Source organism: Oryza glaberrima, chromosome 8 (assembly GCF_000147395.1).
Source record: "Oryza glaberrima chromosome 8, OglaRS2, whole genome shotgun sequence".
Taxonomy (NCBI): Eukaryota; Viridiplantae; Streptophyta; class Magnoliopsida; order Poales; family Poaceae; genus Oryza; species Oryza glaberrima.
In genome coordinates this window covers 3,087,320-3,107,593 of record NC_068333.1, presented here as the reverse complement: position 1 = coordinate 3,107,593, position 20,274 = coordinate 3,087,320, and the positions used below count along the sequence as shown (strand labels likewise).

Below are 20,274 nucleotides of genomic sequence, written 5' to 3'. Positions count from 1 at the left end.
CTGTAGCCGTCGGATCGGGAATCAACGCGCCGAATGGCGTCCTACCATTGAAGTCGTCAGATCTTGTTGGGCTTGCTGTTTTGTGCGTCGGAATAAGTTCACTAAAGGTCCCTCAACTTAACAGCGAGATTTTTTAAGGTGCCTTAACCACAAAACCAGAAATCTTCACCCCTAAACTATACAAAACCGTCTAATTTAGATCCCAAGGCAGTATAGATGCATGTTTTGCTGACGTGGCATCCTAGTCAGCAAAAATAATAAAATAAATATGTGGGGCCCACATGTCATTGAGAGAAAATGATGTGGGCCCACATCCATTTTTTTCTTTTATTTTCTCTTCTCTTCTCAACTTCTCACGCGCAGTCGGGCATATGCGTGTGTGCGGCCGACGGCGGAGCGGGCCTGGCGGTCGCACGCTGCGGGGAGAGATGCAGCAGTCGCCGTGGCGGCAAGGGGCCGGAGCGGCGGCGGCGGAGAGCAAAGTCGGCGGCGGGCTAGCGCGGCTGCGAAGCAGGCAGGACGGGCGGCGGCGGGCGAGCGTGGCTGCGAGTGCTGGCGGTGGACATGCAGGCAGGCAAAGCGGTGGAGAGCGGAGCAGGCGGCGGGCGGCGATGGGGGAGCGCGGCTACCAGCGGCGACGGTGGGCGAGCAGGCAGGCGGAGCGGCAAGAGCTGAGCCTGCAGCGGCAACCCGACGCCGTTCGACCACATCGTGAACGCGTTCCGCTGCTTCGAGCAGCAGGCGCCGCTGGGCGCGGTGACGGTGAGCCCGTACGTGGTGGTGTCGTTATACAGCAGCATGCACCACGACGTGTGCCTCCTGACGGACAGCTGCAAGGCCAACCATATCCCACTCCCCTTCCATAGGACGGCGCCCGGAGCACGGCCAACAACGCCATCCGCGCCATCAACCGGTCGGTGATGCAGTACGCACTGTGCTCGGTGGGCATCCTGATCGACCACGGCCTGGCGGCGGGGTCGGCGTGCGCGACGGCGTCGAACAGCACGCTGTAGCGGGTGGCGTTGTACTTCTTGGGCGGCGCCGATGACCGGGAGACAGCCGCCCGTCCTGCCTACTTCGTAGCCGTGCTCGCCCTCCACCGACTCCGCCCTCCGCCGCCACCGCTCCAGCCGCTCGCCGCCGCGGCGACTGCTGCATCTCTCCCCGCTGCGCCGGCCGCCGCGCCCGCTCCGCCATCGGCCGCACACCCGCATTTGCCCGCCCACCTGTGAGAAGTTGAGAAGAGAAGAGAAAAATAAAAAGAAAAAATAGATGCGGGGCTCACATAATTTTCTCTCACTGACATGTGGACCCCCCACATTATTTATTTTATTAATTTTGCTGACTAGGATGTCACGTCAGCAAAACTAGGCATTTATACTGCCTTGGGACCTAAATTAGACGGTTTTGTATAGTTTAGGGGTAAAGATTTCTGGTTTTGTGGTTAAGGGACCTCAAAGAATCTTGCTGTTAAGTTGAGGGACCTCCCGTGAACTTATTCCTTTGTGCGTCCTTGGCACTGATCTTTCTCTACTTGTGTGGACTTGTGACCTTGTTCGGCCGGCCTTGTGGTGCTTGGCTGGGCCTGTTGTTTGTGTTGGGCCTTGGCTCGTTTGGCTCGCGAGCTGGCTCGTTATAGCTAACGAGATAAAATCCTGGCTCGACTTGTTAACAAATCCAAACGAACCGAACCATGCACGAGTCGAGTGAGCTAAGGAGTGATGAGCTTTTCGTCCAGCCCTATCTCATTGTGAATGATTTGATAAGCTTCTTGCTGCTATCTTGATGCAATTATTGGCTATTGTTCCCTAATTATTTATTTGCAAATCAGTGATCACAAATCCTGCATGTTTATAAGGAGATGTCGAATCTAGATTATATCGGCAAGTTAGCATTCCAGGTTGAACATTTAAATGGCTTACAAAATATAAGCACCTAGCAAATGAGCTGAATATTTGATTGAATTTTATCAACATTGAGTACGTAAATATCACCATATCTCACATGCGACCGTACCTTAAACTACAAAAACGGGGACAGGAATGAAGGACATAGGCTCTTCTTTTCCCGCTTAGAACAGAAGAATATCTCCTAAAAAACTTAAAAGATGCCCTTATTTTGATCCATTGCATAGCACAGAAAAGGTTTTCTGAGAATCGTCGATTGCTTGCATCTTCTTCCTCCAATAATCATCGCTCCAAATGCTTCAGCAAACAATGATTCAGAAGCAAATGTGTAATGCTGCCGCAAACAAGGCTTTTCGAATACTGACACCTGCATGGTGAATAAACAGGAGATAAGGGAACATGAAAGCTATGGGCAAAAGCTGAGCTTCCAGTTCTTACCAATTCAGGATTCAACATCTATTGTAATGTACTGTCATAAAATCCATTCCTGCGATCCAGAACCAGAAGCTGGATACGAGCACATTAGTTGACAGAAACAACATGCCAGTGCGGTAATCTGTTCCTGTCTTCCGGATGTCTGATGACCCTTATCTTACCTGTACCCTGTTATAATTTGACTGAGGTTGCGGTCAACAGGGACAGTTGGGCCAAGTATGATCTTTTTTTCATTATTGATGCTATTTTTCCTGGTAATGGCAAGTATGATCTTTTGGCCAAGTTAAATGTAGAGACTGATGTCGCAGTTACAATTTGCAAACTTTGCAGGAAATAACTTCTTGAAATTATTCCTGAAAAACATAAAGGCATCATAACGATGAAAACCTCAAGGAGATTCTATTTCACCACCTATATATTTTTTTTTTGCATAATTTATTTCACTATCATATTCCATGAACACATGTTTTGTAATAGAATTCTTGTGAGAAGGAGAAAAGCCATCAGAAAACAGGTGATTACATTTAGTGTGGATTTGAAATGAAAAAATTCCATCCTAATTACAATATGCAGTAACAATCAGTGTTATATGCGTTTGAAGCTCATGAATTTATCAACTTAACAAAGCTATTTTCCTACTTGCCCAAAAGCAACTATTAAAGATATTCATCAGCATTTCAAAAGAACGTTTCTATGTGCATGGAAAATTAGCATCAATTATGGAAGGCGCACACATTACATAGCTAACAGAAAGATTTACGTGTTGAACAAAGGGTGATGATAACAAACCAATTACGGAATTCCTGATCAATGCTCAAAGTTTCGGGGGAACCTTGTATAAATTTGTCAAGCTGCCCAAACAAGAGACAGCAGACTCCAGCATTCTCTGCAACTATAAGAAGTTAGAAAGATGGAGATGGAGAGATGGAGATGGAAAACTATGGAAACTTTAGCTACCCACCTTGTCAAATTTTACTAGTCAAGCTTTGAATATTTGAATGTTTTTTTGACGCAAGGAATATTTGAATGTTGATTTATGAACTGAATGAATTAATCGAAATCAGTGAAATCAAGAGAATGGACTTAAGAAGCCTGAACCCAACTACTCCCAGGCATTTTGTTTAAGCCTCTTTCTGCCATTATCTTTCTTAGCCTCTTAACTTTCTCCCATTTGTTTGCTTCTGAATATATGTTACCCAAAAGAATATAATATCCACTCTCTCCTGGCTCAAGTTCAAAGCACTTGGAAGCAACAATTTCCCCAAGCTCAACATTGTTGTGCAACCTGCAAGCAAGAAGTAGAGCACCCCAAATGCTAGCATCTGGCTTCATTGGCATCTGCATGATCAGTTGATATGCTTCATCCAATTTTCCACTACGTCCAAGAAGATCTACCATGATGGTGTAGTGTTCCATTGAAGGGCTAATCTTATATTTTTCTGTCATGGAAGCAAAGCAAGCACGGGCTTCTTCCATTAGCCCGGCATTACTATAAGCAGACAACAACCCCACAAAGGTCACTGCATTGGGACTAATCTTTGCATCGGACATCTCCTTGAACAAACTAACAGCTTCATTGAACTTGCCATTCATCCCACAGCCCACGATCATCGCACTGTAAGACACCACATCTCGCATCCCCAAACCTCTGAACAGATCAAAAGCTCTGTCGATCCGCCCACTCTTGGTATGCAAATCCACCAGAGCGGTGCGCAAATGATCATCCAGCTCAATCCCCACAGACCCCATGAAACTCTCAGCCCACAAGCCAAACCTCAAGTCTCCAAGCTGCGAGCAAGCCGAGATGACTGACGAGAAGGTCTTCTCATTGGGCATCACCCACACATGAGGCTTCAACATCCGATTGAAAACAGCAAGAGCCTCCCTTGCACAGCCATTCTTTGCGTAGCAGGCGATCATCGCGTTCCACGCGTAAAGATCTTTCTTGTTCTCCATCCGCTCGAATAATTCGCCGGCAGCGTGAACATCGCCGGACTTGGCGTAGCCGGATATCATCGTGATCCACGAGACGTTGCTCCTCACGGGCATTTGCTCGAACAGCTCCCTCGCCTGGGCCAGGTCGCCCTGGGCGATGTAGCCGCACATGACCGCGTTCCAGGAGGCGGCGTTCCTCTCGGGCATTTTGTCGAAGAGCTCGATGGCCGCGTCTAGGTGGCCGGCCTTGGCGAGGCCGGCGACCATGGAGTTCCAGGACACGACGTCCCGCACGGGCATCCGGTCGAACAGCGCGCGCGCCGCGGCGAGGTCCCCGGAACGGAGCAGGGAGGCGAGGAGCGAGTTTCGTGAGACGAGGAAGGAGTGCGCCCCCGCCCGCCCCCGCGGCGGCCGGGGCGGCGTTTCGTCGAGCAGGCTGTGCGCGCGGGAGGGATCGGGGAGGCGCGCGTAGAGGTGGGCGAGCGCCGCGCGCGGGTAGGGGTGGGCGAGGAGGCCGAGGCGTAGGAGGTGCGCGTGGATCGAGGCCGCGGCCGCGGCGAGGAGCGGGTGCGCGGCGGGGAGGAGGAGGCGGGAGACGGACTTGAGGACGGCGGCGAGCGCGAAGGGGCAGGGGCGGCGGCCCGAGCGGAGGGACGAGAGGTAGAGCGCGACGGCGCGGCGTGGGCGGCCTTGGTCCGCGGCGGCGCGGATGGCCAGCGTCCACGTCGAGTTGACGTCTCCGGCGGCGGCGGGCATGGGAGCGTCGGTGATGGTGGCAAACTGGCAATCCGTCGAACAGTTGGTGACTGAATTTGAACTCAAGGACTGTGACAATTTCGCAGCTCTTTTTTGTTTGATAGGAACAATTTCAGCTCTTCATACTAGTGGATAAGGCTGTGTTTAGATTCAAAGTTTGGATCTCCTTTTTCATCACATCAATCTGTCATAAACACACAACATTTCAGTCACATCATCTCCAATTTCAACCAAAATTTAAACTTTGCGCCGAACTAAACACAACCTAAGTAACATTTTTCAAAAGCTTCTCAAATAAATGTAAACTAGGAATACAAAAGTCCCAATTTTAACTGTGCTGTTAGAAAACAAATTCTGGTCACTTGAAGAGATTACAGTTGGGACTATCTTAAAAACTACCGCAAGTATTTTTTATGGAAAACTTTCAAATATAAATATAGTATAATTGTAATATAATTACACCTTAACTATACTACAACCAATTAACCTTATTATGACTTGTTCCCTCCTTCCCTAATGGTTTGACGCCGTTGACTTTTTTAAACATGTTTGACCGTTCGTCTTATTCAAAAACTTTTGTGAAATATGTAAAATTATATGTATACATAAAAGTATATTTAACAATGAATCAGATGATAGGAAAAGAATTAATAATTACTTAAATTTTTTTAATAAGGCGAAGAGTCAAATATGTTTAAAAAAGTCAACAGCGTCAAACATTTAGGGATGCAGGAAGTATATAGCTTGTTTATGCCTGATTAGTTAACAATCATCTTTGTCTGTACGGCAGTTTTTATTTTACTTTTGCTAAAAAAAATTCTCCTGCCCTCTAAACACTCCTGACTCTTTCAAAAAAAAAAAAACGGGGGTGGGTTGGGTGGGGAAGACTACTGCCATTCATTGTTGCAACTGTTCTCTCCTCTTCACAATCTTTCTGCGATTGTACAAGGCTTGAATGGATGCTACGGCTGTTGCCGAGTGAAAGTACATAAGTTGTATTATCTGAAGAAACGCACAGATTTTTGCATGAATTCAGTTGGTTCAGATCAGTCGAAAATATTGTTCAATAATCTCTCTAAGAAAAAGAAGTTGCCGGCATCCGACCATTTCAATTTCAGCGATGAGTCACAATCCAAAAGCTAAAGACCAGAAATGCACGTCCAGGTCCTATGCGTTCCTGAATTCTAATACAACGCACGTCCACATGGACCACATGCAAATAAATTCCTCGCAAAATACTGGATACCTGAACAGGTGAGCAATAGATAATAGAAACAGGAGCACAAAACATTGGAACAGCATGAGTCCAAAGTTCCATCGCCAAATCAAATGATTTCAAGGCCTACAAGGTTAGCAAACATCTATAGGACATGAGCCGAAGAATTGGTTGAATCAGTCGCATTAGGCCAAACAAATACCACCATCCAACATGCCAACCATATTTTACACTAGGAATACCTTCCTACCCCGCAAAAAAGGGCAGGAACAAAAGAACATTCTCTAAGGTACCAACCACCACTAGCTCAGAGCTAGAAAAGCTTTACAAAGGAGGGAAAGATGGCAGCCATCTCCGGCACACACTGCGGCAGCCGCCAGGTGAGGTCAAGATTTTCTGGGGGTGGGAAAAAAGAACCAAAAACTAATTTAGACATGTCATCATCATCATCAATCAACACCTGTGCTGCTGCCACAGGCAAAAGGAGATGCTGTGGACTTGATACATTTCACCTCATCCCACAAATCTAAACTGTTTCTTCTTTCTCCCTATCTCCTACGATCCTACCATTCTTTGGGTCTAACGAATGTCGGCACTGCTGGCCAAGTCACTAGAGGGATGGTCAGACTTCTGGTTTGTTAGCTGCTGCCGGAGCCGCTGATATTGTGGGGTGGGTTCCATTGTCTTGAGGAGGCGCCACTCCCCACTTTGGGTCTGAGTCCAACGGCTCCACCACATGAACAGCACCATCGCTCATGCCGACCGCAATCTGGTTAGGCTCCAAGGGATGCGCAGCGACAACCATGGGGTAAACACTTCCACCACTGTTGGAAAAGATGCAAAAATGGGCATCAACAATAACATGATGGTCGCCAGGACTAAGATTACCATACCCAACAGAAACACAAAGCAGTGTAGGCATGTAGGGGACTATACATACCTAGACATGGAAGGTGGTATGTATGCAGAAGGTGCTATCCTGCATCGCAGCCTAAGAGACTCTGCTTCGAAGACTCCAATTGCACCATCACAAAATCCGGCGTAGATGAGGAGACCATCACATGAGTATATTGCACTTGAAATTGGAGCAGGGAGTGCTTCTCTTGGGGACCACTGCATGATCAAGCAATGAGGTCAAATTCAACTATCATAATACAATGATTGATTGAATGGATCACAAATGTTTATCACACTAGCATGATGTAATATAATACATGCATATATTAAATTACGGTAATCTGAGAACGAACCGAGCGCAAGCACTCTAGCTTTGCATCATAGATCGCCAACTGGCTCTCATGAACCACCAAAATATGTGTTTGGTCATTGTGAAACTGCACCCTTGTATCACCAACTAAAGCACCAGAACGATTTGCTGGAGATTGGATATATCTTGATTTCTTCTTTTCCCAACCATCAATGCTCCAAGCACATAGCTGCAAAATTCCATTCCAATGACCATTGATTCAGAAACAAATATATAGTCCACTTGCCACCGCAATCAGAATCTTTTTTTTTTTTAACAAAACAGGCTAAAGGATGGCTAGACATGGGACTAACAAGAGCATGGAGGATGAAGTATGCACACAAAGTGACATTTAATTCTGCACAATATATAGGAAAATTCATACCTGAGCATCAGCACCTGAAGATACAAGCATATTCATTGACTGCGAAAATGCCAGCCCAGTGATCTTTTTTGAATGTCCCTTGAGCTTGCTTTTAACCTATGCCATATGGTTAAGACAGAAGGAATCAATTATCACTGAAACAAGTTCTCAGCTGTTTAAATTTTAATCTTCAGTTAGTTGAAGGTCACTGAGCATTTCTATTGCACATAAGGTTTATAAGTAAAAAAAAAAATACATATATCTAAAACGTCATCTACAAAATCTCACAAGATCTGATTCATCTGGTAAGAGGAAATGAGAAACATTATTTGACTAGTTTAATCACTTGCGGTGAGAACCATTAAGAGAATATCACTCACCTCGTCAACACGGACATTATAAATTTGAATGGTAGAGTCCTCCATTCCAATAGCAATGATATTATTGTCTTGAGGGTGGAATGCAAGGAAAGTTGCAGCAGGTGGAGGTGCCATGAAAGTAGTCATGACCTGTGAAAAAATTCAAAAATTTTAACGTCACAACTATAGAATAACACATATTTTTATGGAAAGTAACTCATGAGCTATGCTCTAGGGTAATAACAATTGATTGTGCTACACACCGAAGAGATCATATACCTTGAATGTCATCATGTTGAACAATGAGACTTTGCCACCGGATGCAGACATCACATAGGAATCATTTTTGGACAGAGCAATGCAGGCAGTTGCTTCTTCGGGGTTGCCATCACTAGTGTCATTTGCCATAAGAATCCCATTTGCTGGTTGCCACATTTGAGGAGTGAAAGATGCAGTGGACTACAATATATGCATATATTTAGAAACCAAGCAAACAGAATAGCAGATGAAATCCAAATAAGAACAGATGAAATCCAAATAAGAACAACTCTCCACTCTAACCTTGCCATTAGGATTCCTATCAGTGCGTTGCCATTTCCACAGCTTATGAACAGCATTAGAGCCAAGAGCCAAAAGCGCAACCCCATTATTTGTATACAGCAGACGCACAACCTGTGCAACAAAAAAAAATTACAGTGCTTATCAGAAATTTCATATTGCTCAGAACTGAACAGCCTGTTCTATCACTGAAAAAAGATCCTATCAAATGTTGACAAAAAAAGGTCAAAACTTGACATTTGTGCAACAATTGCATGTAAACACCAACAGATACTGCGGTCTTCCAGACATTAAACAGAAAGACAAGCTCATATGTTTAAGGTAATCAGGTTATTATTGCATGATCAATATTTATAACTCAACAGACTTGATAGCAACCAAGCACACATTGTTCAACATACTTTGCTTGAAGTTGCTGATGTATCCGGCATACGCAGTGCTCGGAGATGTCCTGAGTCACCAATGTCTGCCAACTTCCAGGTTTTAACCTTTTCAGATTCATCTGTAATTCTTGGCTTAACATCCGGGGTTCTGCTAACATCCATGGGCGCCTGGTATTTGTTTGATGCATTTAGCAACAGAACAGGTTGAAGTATTGAACAGTGAGCAGACAACAAAATAGATTCTGCAAACTCACCAGGCCACTCATTGACACTGTGGGCAATGCCCGATCAGGTCTCTCCGAATTCACTGCCATAGGACTAGACACATTGGAAACAGAACCAAGGGTGTTGACAATTGGGGGCTACAATAAGAACAAAAATGAGGTTATAGTCAACATTATCAGCCAGCACTGAAAATAACACAAGGCAGCTTGATTGAAACTAACTAAAGTCTAAACAGTTGCCCAGAACACCGTGCTGCATCTTACAAACGAATAGATACTAGTGGTTTTGAAGCTTCAGAAAACAGGAAACAGCCATAGGCCCAAACCAGTTTTCAGATGACGGAACCAAAAAAAAAGATATATCAGAAAACAAGGTTATAATAGAGAACAGAAACAATGTTATCTTTTTTTCCGAATACGCGAATCAATGTTATCTTTATACCCTAATGACACTAGGATTTAAGGGAACATTAAAAAAATATTAAGTATATGCATCAATACCTTGGTATTAATTTGTTGAGGTGGCCCTCGAGAGCCCTCATATGCTCTGCTCTCTAGCATCCTTAGCAAACGCTGTCCATCAGTGTTGGCTAATATTTTTATTCCATTTTCATTTGCTGTAACAGCAAGCAATGAACCTTCTCTGTTGAATCTCAAGCGTGGGCTCGCCTGCAAAATTATTAGCATGAGGTTAAGCACAAAACCTTAAGTGTAGATGATTCCGACAACATGATACTAGGAGAAACTATACTAACAGGCAGTCCACCGTCACAATCTGTTGTTGTAAGTATGTTGGTGTTATCCATATCCCAGAATTTAACAACGAATTCATCTCCAGCAGCCAAGAAGCGGTTTCTTGTTGTATCAAACTGGACAACACCCAGTGAGCGCTTCCTGAAACCATTGTATGTCCTCTTAATAGCTCCCTCAGTCTCATTCCACTCAACCAAGTGTGAATCACCATCTTTGCTAGTACCACATGAGAAGAGCCTGCAGGGAAAATTTACAATCAAACAACTCGCACAGATACAAAGTGTGAAATGGAGTGACAAAACAAATTGCAACTAGAGAAGCTACGATAAAATGTATATCCTTCATCCTGCAACATATTCTCATTTTAATTTGTTCCTGCCTGACAACTATACTATTTATTCAACATATTCACTTAATTTGTGAAGGTTTAGAAACTATATTATTGTCTTGAACAATTAGCAGCTGATATTCATTTGCAGTGTCTCATCACCTTGTTCCATCAGCACTGTAAGCCATGGTAGTACACCAATGTCCAGGAGCATCATAGTCAACCCTTGAGCCCAAACAGTCATATAACCATGCCTTAATTTTCCCATCGATGGCAGTAGAGAATATAAACTGCAAAGAAAACGAATGTTAAAGAAATGCATTGGATATAACAGATAATAATAGAAAAGATAATACATAGTCTACCTTTGCATATGTCAAAATCAAAGCAAATCAACATGCAATACTAATGCTAACCAAGAATGCAATAAGCATATTTATCATGAAAATGGCAATGAAATGCACTAACCAGAAAGATTAGATCCACAACGCATTGCAAATTAAAACGGCAGAAGCATATCCTAAGAAAGTAAATTGAAGTATTCCTGAAATACCTGAATTGACTCCTTGTAGTGAGGGCAAACAGAATATACTGGAGCTTCGTGACCTTCAAATGTGTACTGCTTTTGTCCTGTCTGAGCATCCCATACCTGCCAAAATCAAATGTGCATCCATGGTTCATTTTTTCAAGAGGATAAAGCAATGTATCATATGAATATGGTGTTCATTTCTTTTTCTCAAGAAAGGGTGAAGCAGTGTATCATATCAACGACCTCACCTTAATTAGTTTATCATCACCACAAGTAATAATTGAGAGGGTCTTGTTGGGGTGAGAGAAGGCAATATCATTAACCCCACCAATGTGGGCATCAATCTGTGCCATTTGCAAGAGTTAGAAACCTTTCAAGAAGTGTTTCGATGAGCAGCATTGAACAAAATCCCATCCCACTAATCCAAACATGCAAAAGGCATTCATATTTATTCTTAAGAAGCATCCATGTATGGATATACCTCTGCTTGCTGCCGCAATTCTCCATTGAGCACGAATGCATACGTCTGAACAATATGCTTTGAAAAAGCAACACCTGAGAATCAAATCAAACTTATTGAAACAATATTGCAGACGGGGGTAATTCAATCTCTCCACCCGAGGAAACATTAAAACAAAACACTACAAGTCAGAGCAATGCACAAATGTTGCATTTATCTAAGATGGCATGCCAAAATGTGAATGATACCACAATGAACAGATCTTCTGACCTAAAATACTTCCATCAGGACTCCACAGGCATCTATTGACAGATATTGCAGCATCTTTCATCAGTGCAGCCTGGACATGGTAAGACAGATTGAGCATTAGAATACATCACAAGAAGAAAACGGCATACTGCTAGTAGAAGAACAAAAGAAGGTAATTAGTGCACAAAAATAGATCAAGAATATCATGCAAGTCACCTGCAAAGGCAAGGTGCAAGAACTAATATCCCAAACTTTGAATGTCTTGTGAGCTATCCTTTCTCGTGAGCCAACTTCCCATATCCCAATGTCACCAACATTTGTTCCAACTGTGTTACACGAGAAGTCAAGAACACAGTAAATATAGTGGACAGAACATGGACAAAGAGTTTTAAAAGAAAACGAACAGATGTGTTTCCAGTATGTACCTAGAAGGATGGTTTGTTGAACAGGATGGAAATCCAGGCTCATAACATTTGAACCCTGGTTAAGGTTGCGAACAACTTGTTTTGGAAGGTCATCTTGAGTATAAATGTTCGCAGGGTGGCTTGCACCAGAGAAGGACACCTAGCATAGTTTTCAATGCATCGTAATTTATTTAGCATGCAAATCTGCAGACAATAGTGAAGAGGATAAACACAATAAATGCAAAATCATTAGATACCTCATCTGGTTGGCCTACACGCATTCTTTTCATCAGATGTTCAGAATCCGCAGATTGATAATCAATGGCAGGAGCACTTGTTGGAGTCCTTGGATGTTTTAGAAATGCCGCTGCAAAGGAGATATATAATCCAAGCAAACAGTCAAACTCAATGCTACCAGTGACAGCAACCAGTTAGCTGAATTACTTTAGGTTTATCTCACCTGTGTTTGGAGGTTGAACAAGACCAGGTGGTCCTTGTGCGACTGCAGCATGTGGCAAAGAGGGGTTCGCATTTGTCATCCAACCCGCAATTGCATTTGGAGATGGTGACACCACAGGTTGAAATGGCTGCAAGAATCAAGATTGAAACTTGAGTAACAGATGAGTGTAAAATAAAATGCACTATTTACTGGTAGTAATCTAATCCTTACCGCATGAGCACCCATTGGAGGAAATGCAGCTGACTTAGGGATTGGTCCAACAAGAGGCCCATTAGTAGGGGGAGGAGCTCTTGCTCCATTGGTAGGAGCGGCACAAGAATGATCGGTAAACAGTGTCTTGATGTCAGGGTTTGGTCTGGGATTCTTGCATAGCTGATGTTGCCAGTTAAGACTACAAGACATAAGAAAGAAACACACCCCAATTAGCATCATGCTTTTACAAGAAACTGAAGGAAGATAATTCATAGAGAAAACCTAGCAGGTCTACATTACGGAACAGCAAAACACAAAGTAGTTGATGATGAAAAATATCAAATAGGAGATCCACATGAGCATCAATAGTTAGAACACTGAAAAAACATAATTTATTACTATACTATTTAACCTCAGCATATTTGGCGTATTCCATTAGAGCATGCTAATTGGGAGAGATAAATGTATGTAGGCAAACATCACTCATAATTTCCGAACATATTGGTTGGAGCATGCCCATTCATTACTGGACAATCAAGGACTATAAATGTCACCTAAAAGCTGTTAGATGCTTAAAAAGCCGTGTAGTTTCCATATATAAACAACACACGCCTCTTCCTTACGTATTCATCGTTGCCTAGCAAAGATGGTATTGTGACCAGACAGAAAACTAAACCACCTATATCATTTCGGTGACAAATTCTTTTCCAAACACAAAAGCATATATACACGAATATATGTGCCACTGAAACCTTAAGCTGGCATTATGCGAATTTAATGCGGCTCACGGAGCATTTCCTATTTGAATATTAACATTGTTGTTCATGCAGATCACATCCCTGAGAAAACAAAAAAGACAGAATTTAAAAACATGCCAAAACTTAAATCAACCAAACACCTTTGATTGATTAATGTGCGGAGTCTTGAAACTTTAAATGGTGGGAAATTCAGCTTGTCCCGAAACAGTGGGTTTGCCTCAATAAGCTTCTTGAGCTCCATGAGCATGATATTCCGAGCTGACTTTGTGTCCCCATACTTGGACAGCTGCTCATTTTGCCTGTTCAAGTGTTCATCATTAATACACTATCACATTTATCTTACTCCAATGCACTGGGCATTTTACTCAATCAAAATGCTATAAACTAATCATGACCAACATACCTAAAATTCTCCAACGTCAGCAGCTGTGTTATCTCCTTGAACAGCTCCTCATTGAATGAGGCAAACACCTTGAGATCCTTCACGAGTATCTCCACCGCCTTGGCTCGATCATGCCTGCAACCAAAAAAAAAAATCCAACTCAGCACAATTTCACGTTGCCATCAGCCAACCACCATTACAAGCTTCCAATGAATTACCTGTCAAGGGCTTCGAGGTACTTCTGCTTCCGGATCTCGAAGAATATTTTCATGGAGTAGCGGTTGTCCTCCACCTTGGTGAACCCGCTGAGGTACTTCTCCACCTCGTCCCACTCCCCTCCCTGCACCAGGTCTTCAAAGTGCTTCATGTTGAAGTAGAAGGCCGACTCCTGCTCCAACCTAAACCGACCGAAATAACCCCAAAAACGAATGGGAAACAATCAAAAACCATATTCACCAACAAAATGGCTCAAAATCCCTCACTCCAATCAACCGAAAAACACGCTTACTTGTGCACCGTCTCCTTGAACTTCTCCTCATCGAGGAACTGCAGGATGAGGAAAACCAGCTCCCTGCTAAGCGACGACATGGCTCCGCCGATCCCAGCCTGCGCCTCCAGCTCTCAAAGCCGAACTAAAAACCCCGCTTCCGCGGCAGATCCCCCTCCCAAATCCCCTCAAAAACCACCTCAAACGGGCGCACCAAACCACCCCCCTCACCAACTCAAACCTCCACAAAAAAAACAGCAGCAACCCCAAAAAAAATTAATAAACCCAGAGCTCAAGCCCAAACCGACGGCGGCAGAAAGCTCACGACGACCCTCCCGCCCCCGTCGCCACGCCCATGCCCCGGATCTCCTCCGTCTCCGGCGGCCCGACCACCGATCTGACGCCTCCCGGCCGGCCGAATCCGACCAGCCAGAGAGACACCTCGCGTCTCCCCCCTCCTCCCGCCTCCGGCTAGGGTTCCGCCGCCGCCTTCGTTTGCTCCCTTCCTTCCTCTCCTCTCCACCTAGCCGCCGCGTTCGCCTTCTCCTCCTCTTATCTCTCTTCTCTTCTCTCTCCTCCTCCTCCTCTCACTTTCTCTCTCCGAAACTCCTCTCGCTTTTATTTTCCTCTTTGCTTTTGGTTTTTTTGGACCCGGTTATATAGCACCCTCGTCTCGTCTCCACTTTTATAGCCACCCAGACAGCTACCCCCGCGATACGGTTCCACCCTCGTGACCCCACTCGATTTACGGAACTGCCACTGACGCGCCCACTGACCGTAGGGGCAGAACCGTAATTCCGCCCGCGGGGCAGAAGCGGAAGTGGGGATGGGACCAGGGGTGTTTCCGTAATTCCGTCCGATGGTTGAGGCATCTGGGCGCGGTGGTCGCGGGCCCCACGTGAGACGTGGGGCTCGCAGGGGTAGTACGGTAATTTCATCCGCGTCCCCGGGGGTGTAGCCACTGTAAGTTTTTTGTTGCCGCCACGTCATCCTTCCTCGTACCCATTAACTTCCCTTTCTCGCAAATCTTTTTTTTTCCTCCATCTCTCCCTCGCGCATCGCCGGTTTCGAATTTTGAACGGTTCAGGAAAGCGGTAGGCGCACCCGATACAAGTTACCCCCGGCTTTTTTGGGGCCGTGTACTTGGGCCCTTCCATGATGAGAGTCGTGGAAGCCGGAAAGGGTCCGTTTTCGCGTCACGGTTTTCCCAACATCCACGTAAACGTAGCGGAGAAGTTATATTTGCGTTTGCTTTTTTTCTTTTTCTGCGGATGCGTTGTTTTTGTCGGGTTTTCCTCTTTCGATATGCTTAGGAGATTGCTGACTCTAAATATAGTATGTCCAAAATTTTAATGGCTTGTGTTTCTTTTGGTCTAACAAATAAAGATCCGTTTCTCGTGTCCTTTAGAAATCAAGTTGAGCTGCTTCGGTTCATGCTTTACTTATGTGGATGTGCTACTTTTGTCCTTTTATACTCTCGACGTGTCTAGAAAGTAGCTAGCTCTAAATGTAGCACGTCTAGAAACTTGTTCATTATAGCACGTGTTTATTATGGTCTAATAATAAAGATCCTTCGCTTGAGTGTTAAGTCGTCTAGAATTAGTAAAGGTGACACGTGTTTACATATAAACGTGTAGAGTTAGTTGTATCTATAAATCTTGTATAAGTGTCGCCACTAGCTTAGCTTACTCCTTCTGTGTTATCGATTGATGTACTTACCAAGGAGATGTAAAAATGTACTGATACTTATTGTAATCAAATCATGATAGTACATATCTCTCTCCCTTCACTTTTGATCAATATACGCATAAGCAAGAAAAGATGTTCCAAATTGATCAGCGCATAATGCCAATGGACGCTTTGGCTCTTCTTGGGTGGGACACTTATGACGCTTCAATTTGCATGTAGATGTTAAACCCCCTGGCATACAAGAGGTCACGCCGGCTCATGTGAGGCTGAGATTGATCGGTTGGAATTAAATTGTTGCTTCTTTCTTCTTGTTGCGCATGCAGACCTGCTTCTTTTCTGGCTTGTTCTATGCAGCATAATTGTCCCTTGGTCTCGCTGCCACGAACTTATGCGATGATAAAAAAAATGAACGGAAGGAGTACTATACTAATTGTCTTATTTTGCAAGGGCTACTGTGATTGTTTTTATTTGAGTACATGTTGGGCAATAGAATATGGTTTATATTATTGCAATAAAATATATTTTCGACATACTCATCAAAACCATATAAATATCCATGTAAACACGTCCTTATAAAGAATATTTGAATTTCTTTTGTTAAGAAAAGATCGCTGAGAGTTTTCATTTTAAGAAGGAAAAAAGGCAACGGGTCTGGGAGGCTCCGGGGTACGCGTAGCAGAGCAAGGCCGGGTCCAAATTTATTTTCAGATTTTTCCAGAGCTGTCGCTTTCCCGCTGCGTTGTGTAGTGCGCGAGTAGCTGTCGAGCCTTTAACACGATACTAAAAGCGGACTCGCTTATCGCACCCACCGATATAAGCTGATCTGCTTATCTGACAACTGGCCATCAACCCACCCACCCATCCATGCACGCATCCGCGGTTTCCTCCCGAATTTATTCCCCCCCCCCCCCCCCCCCCCCGCCCCCGCCTTTTCTGACCCCAAAAAAAAACGAGAGAGAGGAAAAAAAAGGTGAGACGCCAAGATTCGGGCACCACCACCACGACGTCGCACGTGCCACTCACATCACGACACGTGGCGTGTATCTTGACCGCCCCTGGCTGGGGTCACGTGCCGCCTCGCGGTTTTGACCCCCCCGTGCGGACGAAGGAGGCTAGCGTGGGGCCCCACCTCTCGGCGAAGGTTAGGAGGAGAGAGCCATGGGGGTTCGGGGTAAATTACGGACCGATGCCACTGGTAGCGCGTGTGGTGTTGGGCGCTGTGCCAGGGGTGTTGTGGGGATGAAATGAATGGATAGATCAATTGGCTTCTTTTTGAGGCGGTGGTGGTGGTGGGATCGATCACGGCCGTCCGTATCTGAGCGGCAGTGGCGGCCACATGTGCGGGGATAGTGCCGTGGGATCTTCTCGGCTACTAGTCGGAGTACTCTCTATGTTCTAAAATAAATTCAATTTTTTGCTTATTTTTTATTTTAAAATAGATTTGTTTGTGAGTAATTGTTTCATCTGAATTTGTGAAAGAATAGGATAAATATATTGATAATATATAAAATAAGATATACTTACATTAAGATTTGCTAAAGCAGATGTATTCTACAGTAATATTTTTATTAATAATTTGGTATGTATGGAACGTGTGAAAAATTAATTAATTTTGGAACGGAATAGTAGTACATAGCAATGTATGGCCGCCTAGTGGCTACTGGCTAGCGATGTTGCAGGCTCACATGGTTAAATGCTGACTGGACAACCTATGGTAAAATCCATTGTTTAACTTACAAAGTTGAACTGTAGGAGTACAGCAGGAAAATAATAATAGCGCTAGTATATTGTCTGTGGTGTAAACATTATTTATTTCAATTAGATGGAGAGCAGTTGGAATTCCTACGATTATCCTTAAAAAAATACTAGTAGTTAGAATTGATATATATTCCGTATCACTTTTTCATTAGTTTTAGCCTTCCACTCGAACAAGAAAGTAGCCATTTTCAGTTTCTGTTTAGAACTCACCATAAACCAGTAATCGTATACTACTATCAACCACACAAAAGCATTCTCCCTATGAGATGTGTAACCAAACTTTAATACAAAAATATTCGTCAAAAAGGATTTGGCGTCTTCTTTTCCATTGTCATGTCAACACAAGTGAACATGTGATGCACGACATGCCAGTCAATCATGCTACTGGATAGGCCGGGACACCATGTATAGTGGACGAACATCTATCTTTTTTTCTCATCGCAGTGATCTATATTTGTTCATTGCATTTGTGTTTGAAAACATAGAAAGAAAAGTTGGAACCATTACAAGAGAAAAAAGGAGTAAGTAGAAATGCCCTATCTCCACAAATATAAGAATTCCACAAAAATAGTTATATAACATCTTATTTAAATTTCTTCATATCTTACCCTCAATCACCCTCCCACCCATATCCAACCCTAAATGAACGAGGAAAACCAAACCTTTTTTTGTGTCTATTCGGTTTGAGGATTTCCTCAGGAATTCGGGAGGAAATAAACTATTGTCTATAAAATTCCTATAATATTCATACCGTTCCGAAAAAGTCCTAACATAATTTATGCTAAATAAATCAGAAAATAAATATATTTATAGATGGAGGGAGTGCTAGATTCTGGAGGGAGAGAAAGAGAGGTGCTGTCACTCTCACTGTCACACTGGGGGATGTTAGGAAAAGTGCACAGGAGATGAGAGAGAGGGAGAGAGAGAGAGAGAGGAGATGGAGGACGGAAGTGATGAATGAGATGGGTGCTGAAACTGTTGGGTACACATAATTGGGGTTTTTGGCCTTAGCCTGTAGGACGAGGGACCTACGATTGGTGGTGGTGGTGGGGTACCCCTATCATGTGCGTGCTAGTACTACGTACCATCGGCCGTGTGAGCAGTAGTGGACCCAATATCGGAGGACGCTCTCCCCACTACTTTTAGATACTCCATTCGCATTAAAATATAAATGATTTTGGTTGGATGTAATATATTTTAGTACTACGAATCTGAACATTAAAGTAATAGAATGTGTCATATCCACCCAAAATCCCTTATATCTTGGGATGGATGGAGTAGATGTAGGGAGGGGTTTGCACTATGCACACACAAAACATCTACACACAAAAGAGAGTATGTGGTACGGCACATGGATGGAGCTATCGTGTGTCAAGGGGGTTTCCACAAACTTGATTTAGAAATTTTGTACCTATAGTTTGTCTATTTTTATCACGTGTGTACTCTCTCAGTCCAAACTTAGACACCCGCAAAAGTCTAAACTCGGTTCAGAGCAGAGTAAAGCAAGCAAGCTTCATCCCTTGTACAATATAAGAATGATTTTCTTCTGCTCTACAGGCCTTGGTGGTAGTACTCTTGTGCATGTGTTTGAGTTAGCTTTTTGCCTAGTCTATATAATTGTTTGTGTTTAAATATAAACAAAGTCACACTAACTCATTACATTTATATACATGAACCATGTGTAAACAGTGCATGAGATGAACATAGAACATGCTATCAACATCGCTAGCTCTTCATTTTAATTACTAGAGCTACAAGAAGTGTTTGGATGCATGCCCTTTGAAAAGGGGCTATAAGATGAAAACATTAAATTGTGATTTAGATGTCGTCGATTGGATATGTTGGAGGTAGCGTGTGTCCCACGACGGTGAGGTGGCAAGGTCATGTGCAAGCAGAAAAAACTGAGACCATGCATCGATTCTGCGGTGGTCAAAGCGGTGCAAATGTCATCCAATGGTGCAGATGAAGACGGTAGATCAATTTTTGTGACATGACTACTTGTGCATATAGTCGTTGGCTCTATTATTAAATTTACACAGTTACACCCTAAAAGCACTCTAAATATCTTATCTTAGTAGTAATACTCTAATTCCTTGTATTCTAAATCTATAGCCCCTTGCAAGAGGGAAAAAGAAACGGGAACAAAGATATGGTGCTAGCCATAAAGAATGGTCAAGTGTGGTGCTAGCTCCCCAACCTGATTCAAAAGGCCTGTAATGCTCCACGTGTCCCATCACCACCACACCTGTTTGCTCCCAAAAAGGATAGGTTAGGGTAGATCTGAAGGGGACAACCCAGCCATCACCCTTTTGAGCACATCCATAAAAGGAGGTTTTCCCCTGTTACCTGCTCCTAAATACAGGCATATCTAAAGGTTGTCTACATAATGTCTTGGCTACATGTGAGGTTAGCAGTCCATGGACGAAAAAGGCATGGTTTTGT

At 43.8% G+C, this 20,274-nt stretch overlaps 2 protein-coding genes across 5 annotated transcripts; both read right to left on the bottom strand.

The window, feature by feature from the left end:
* Positions 1–1,869: 1,869 nt before the first annotated feature.
* On the bottom strand, positions 1,870–5,062 carry LOC127781474 (pentatricopeptide repeat-containing protein At4g22760). Of its 4 annotated transcripts, none has more exons than XM_052308429.1 (4): positions 3,304–5,062; positions 3,132–3,228; positions 2,346–2,695; positions 1,870–2,274 (listed from the first exon to the last, which is right to left on the bottom strand). In XM_052308429.1, the coding sequence occupies exon 1, from the start codon at positions 5,031–5,033 to the stop codon at positions 3,426–3,428; it is 1,608 nt and encodes a 535-aa protein (XP_052164389.1). In that variant the 5' UTR covers positions 5,034–5,062; the 3' UTR covers positions 1,870–2,274; positions 2,346–2,695; positions 3,132–3,228; positions 3,304–3,425. The 4 variants fall into 4 exon arrangements, with proteins under 4 accessions (XP_052164389.1, XP_052164392.1, XP_052164391.1 ...); XM_052308432.1 differs by having other exon boundaries at positions 3,175–3,228; XM_052308431.1 differs by having other exon boundaries at positions 2,346–3,234.
* Positions 5,063–6,416: 1,354 nt separating this feature from the next.
* Positions 6,417–15,035, bottom strand: LOC127781647 (protein TOPLESS-RELATED PROTEIN 2-like). The gene is given in 26 exon segments (XM_052308646.1): positions 6,417–6,888; positions 6,890–7,073; positions 7,190–7,362; positions 7,500–7,685; positions 7,881–7,976; positions 8,240–8,368; positions 8,498–8,677; positions 8,780–8,890; positions 9,178–9,327; positions 9,414–9,521; positions 9,885–10,052; positions 10,139–10,373; positions 10,627–10,754; positions 11,018–11,113; positions 11,242–11,337; positions 11,475–11,548; positions 11,724–11,793; positions 11,919–12,028; positions 12,128–12,266; positions 12,364–12,473; positions 12,567–12,693; positions 12,777–12,957; positions 13,657–13,815; positions 13,920–14,033; positions 14,117–14,296; positions 14,407–15,035. Coding segments are annotated over 26 exon segments (3,444 nt in total). The 5' UTR covers positions 14,487–15,035; the 3' UTR covers positions 6,417–6,828.
* Positions 15,036–20,274: the final 5,239 nt, after the last annotated feature.

Bases quoted from the DNA above. Each gene is read 5' to 3' on its own strand.
- LOC127781474 (XM_052308431.1), bottom strand. From the start codon at position 5,033: ATGCCCGCCGCCGCCGGAGACGTCAACTCGACGTGGACGCTGGCCATC.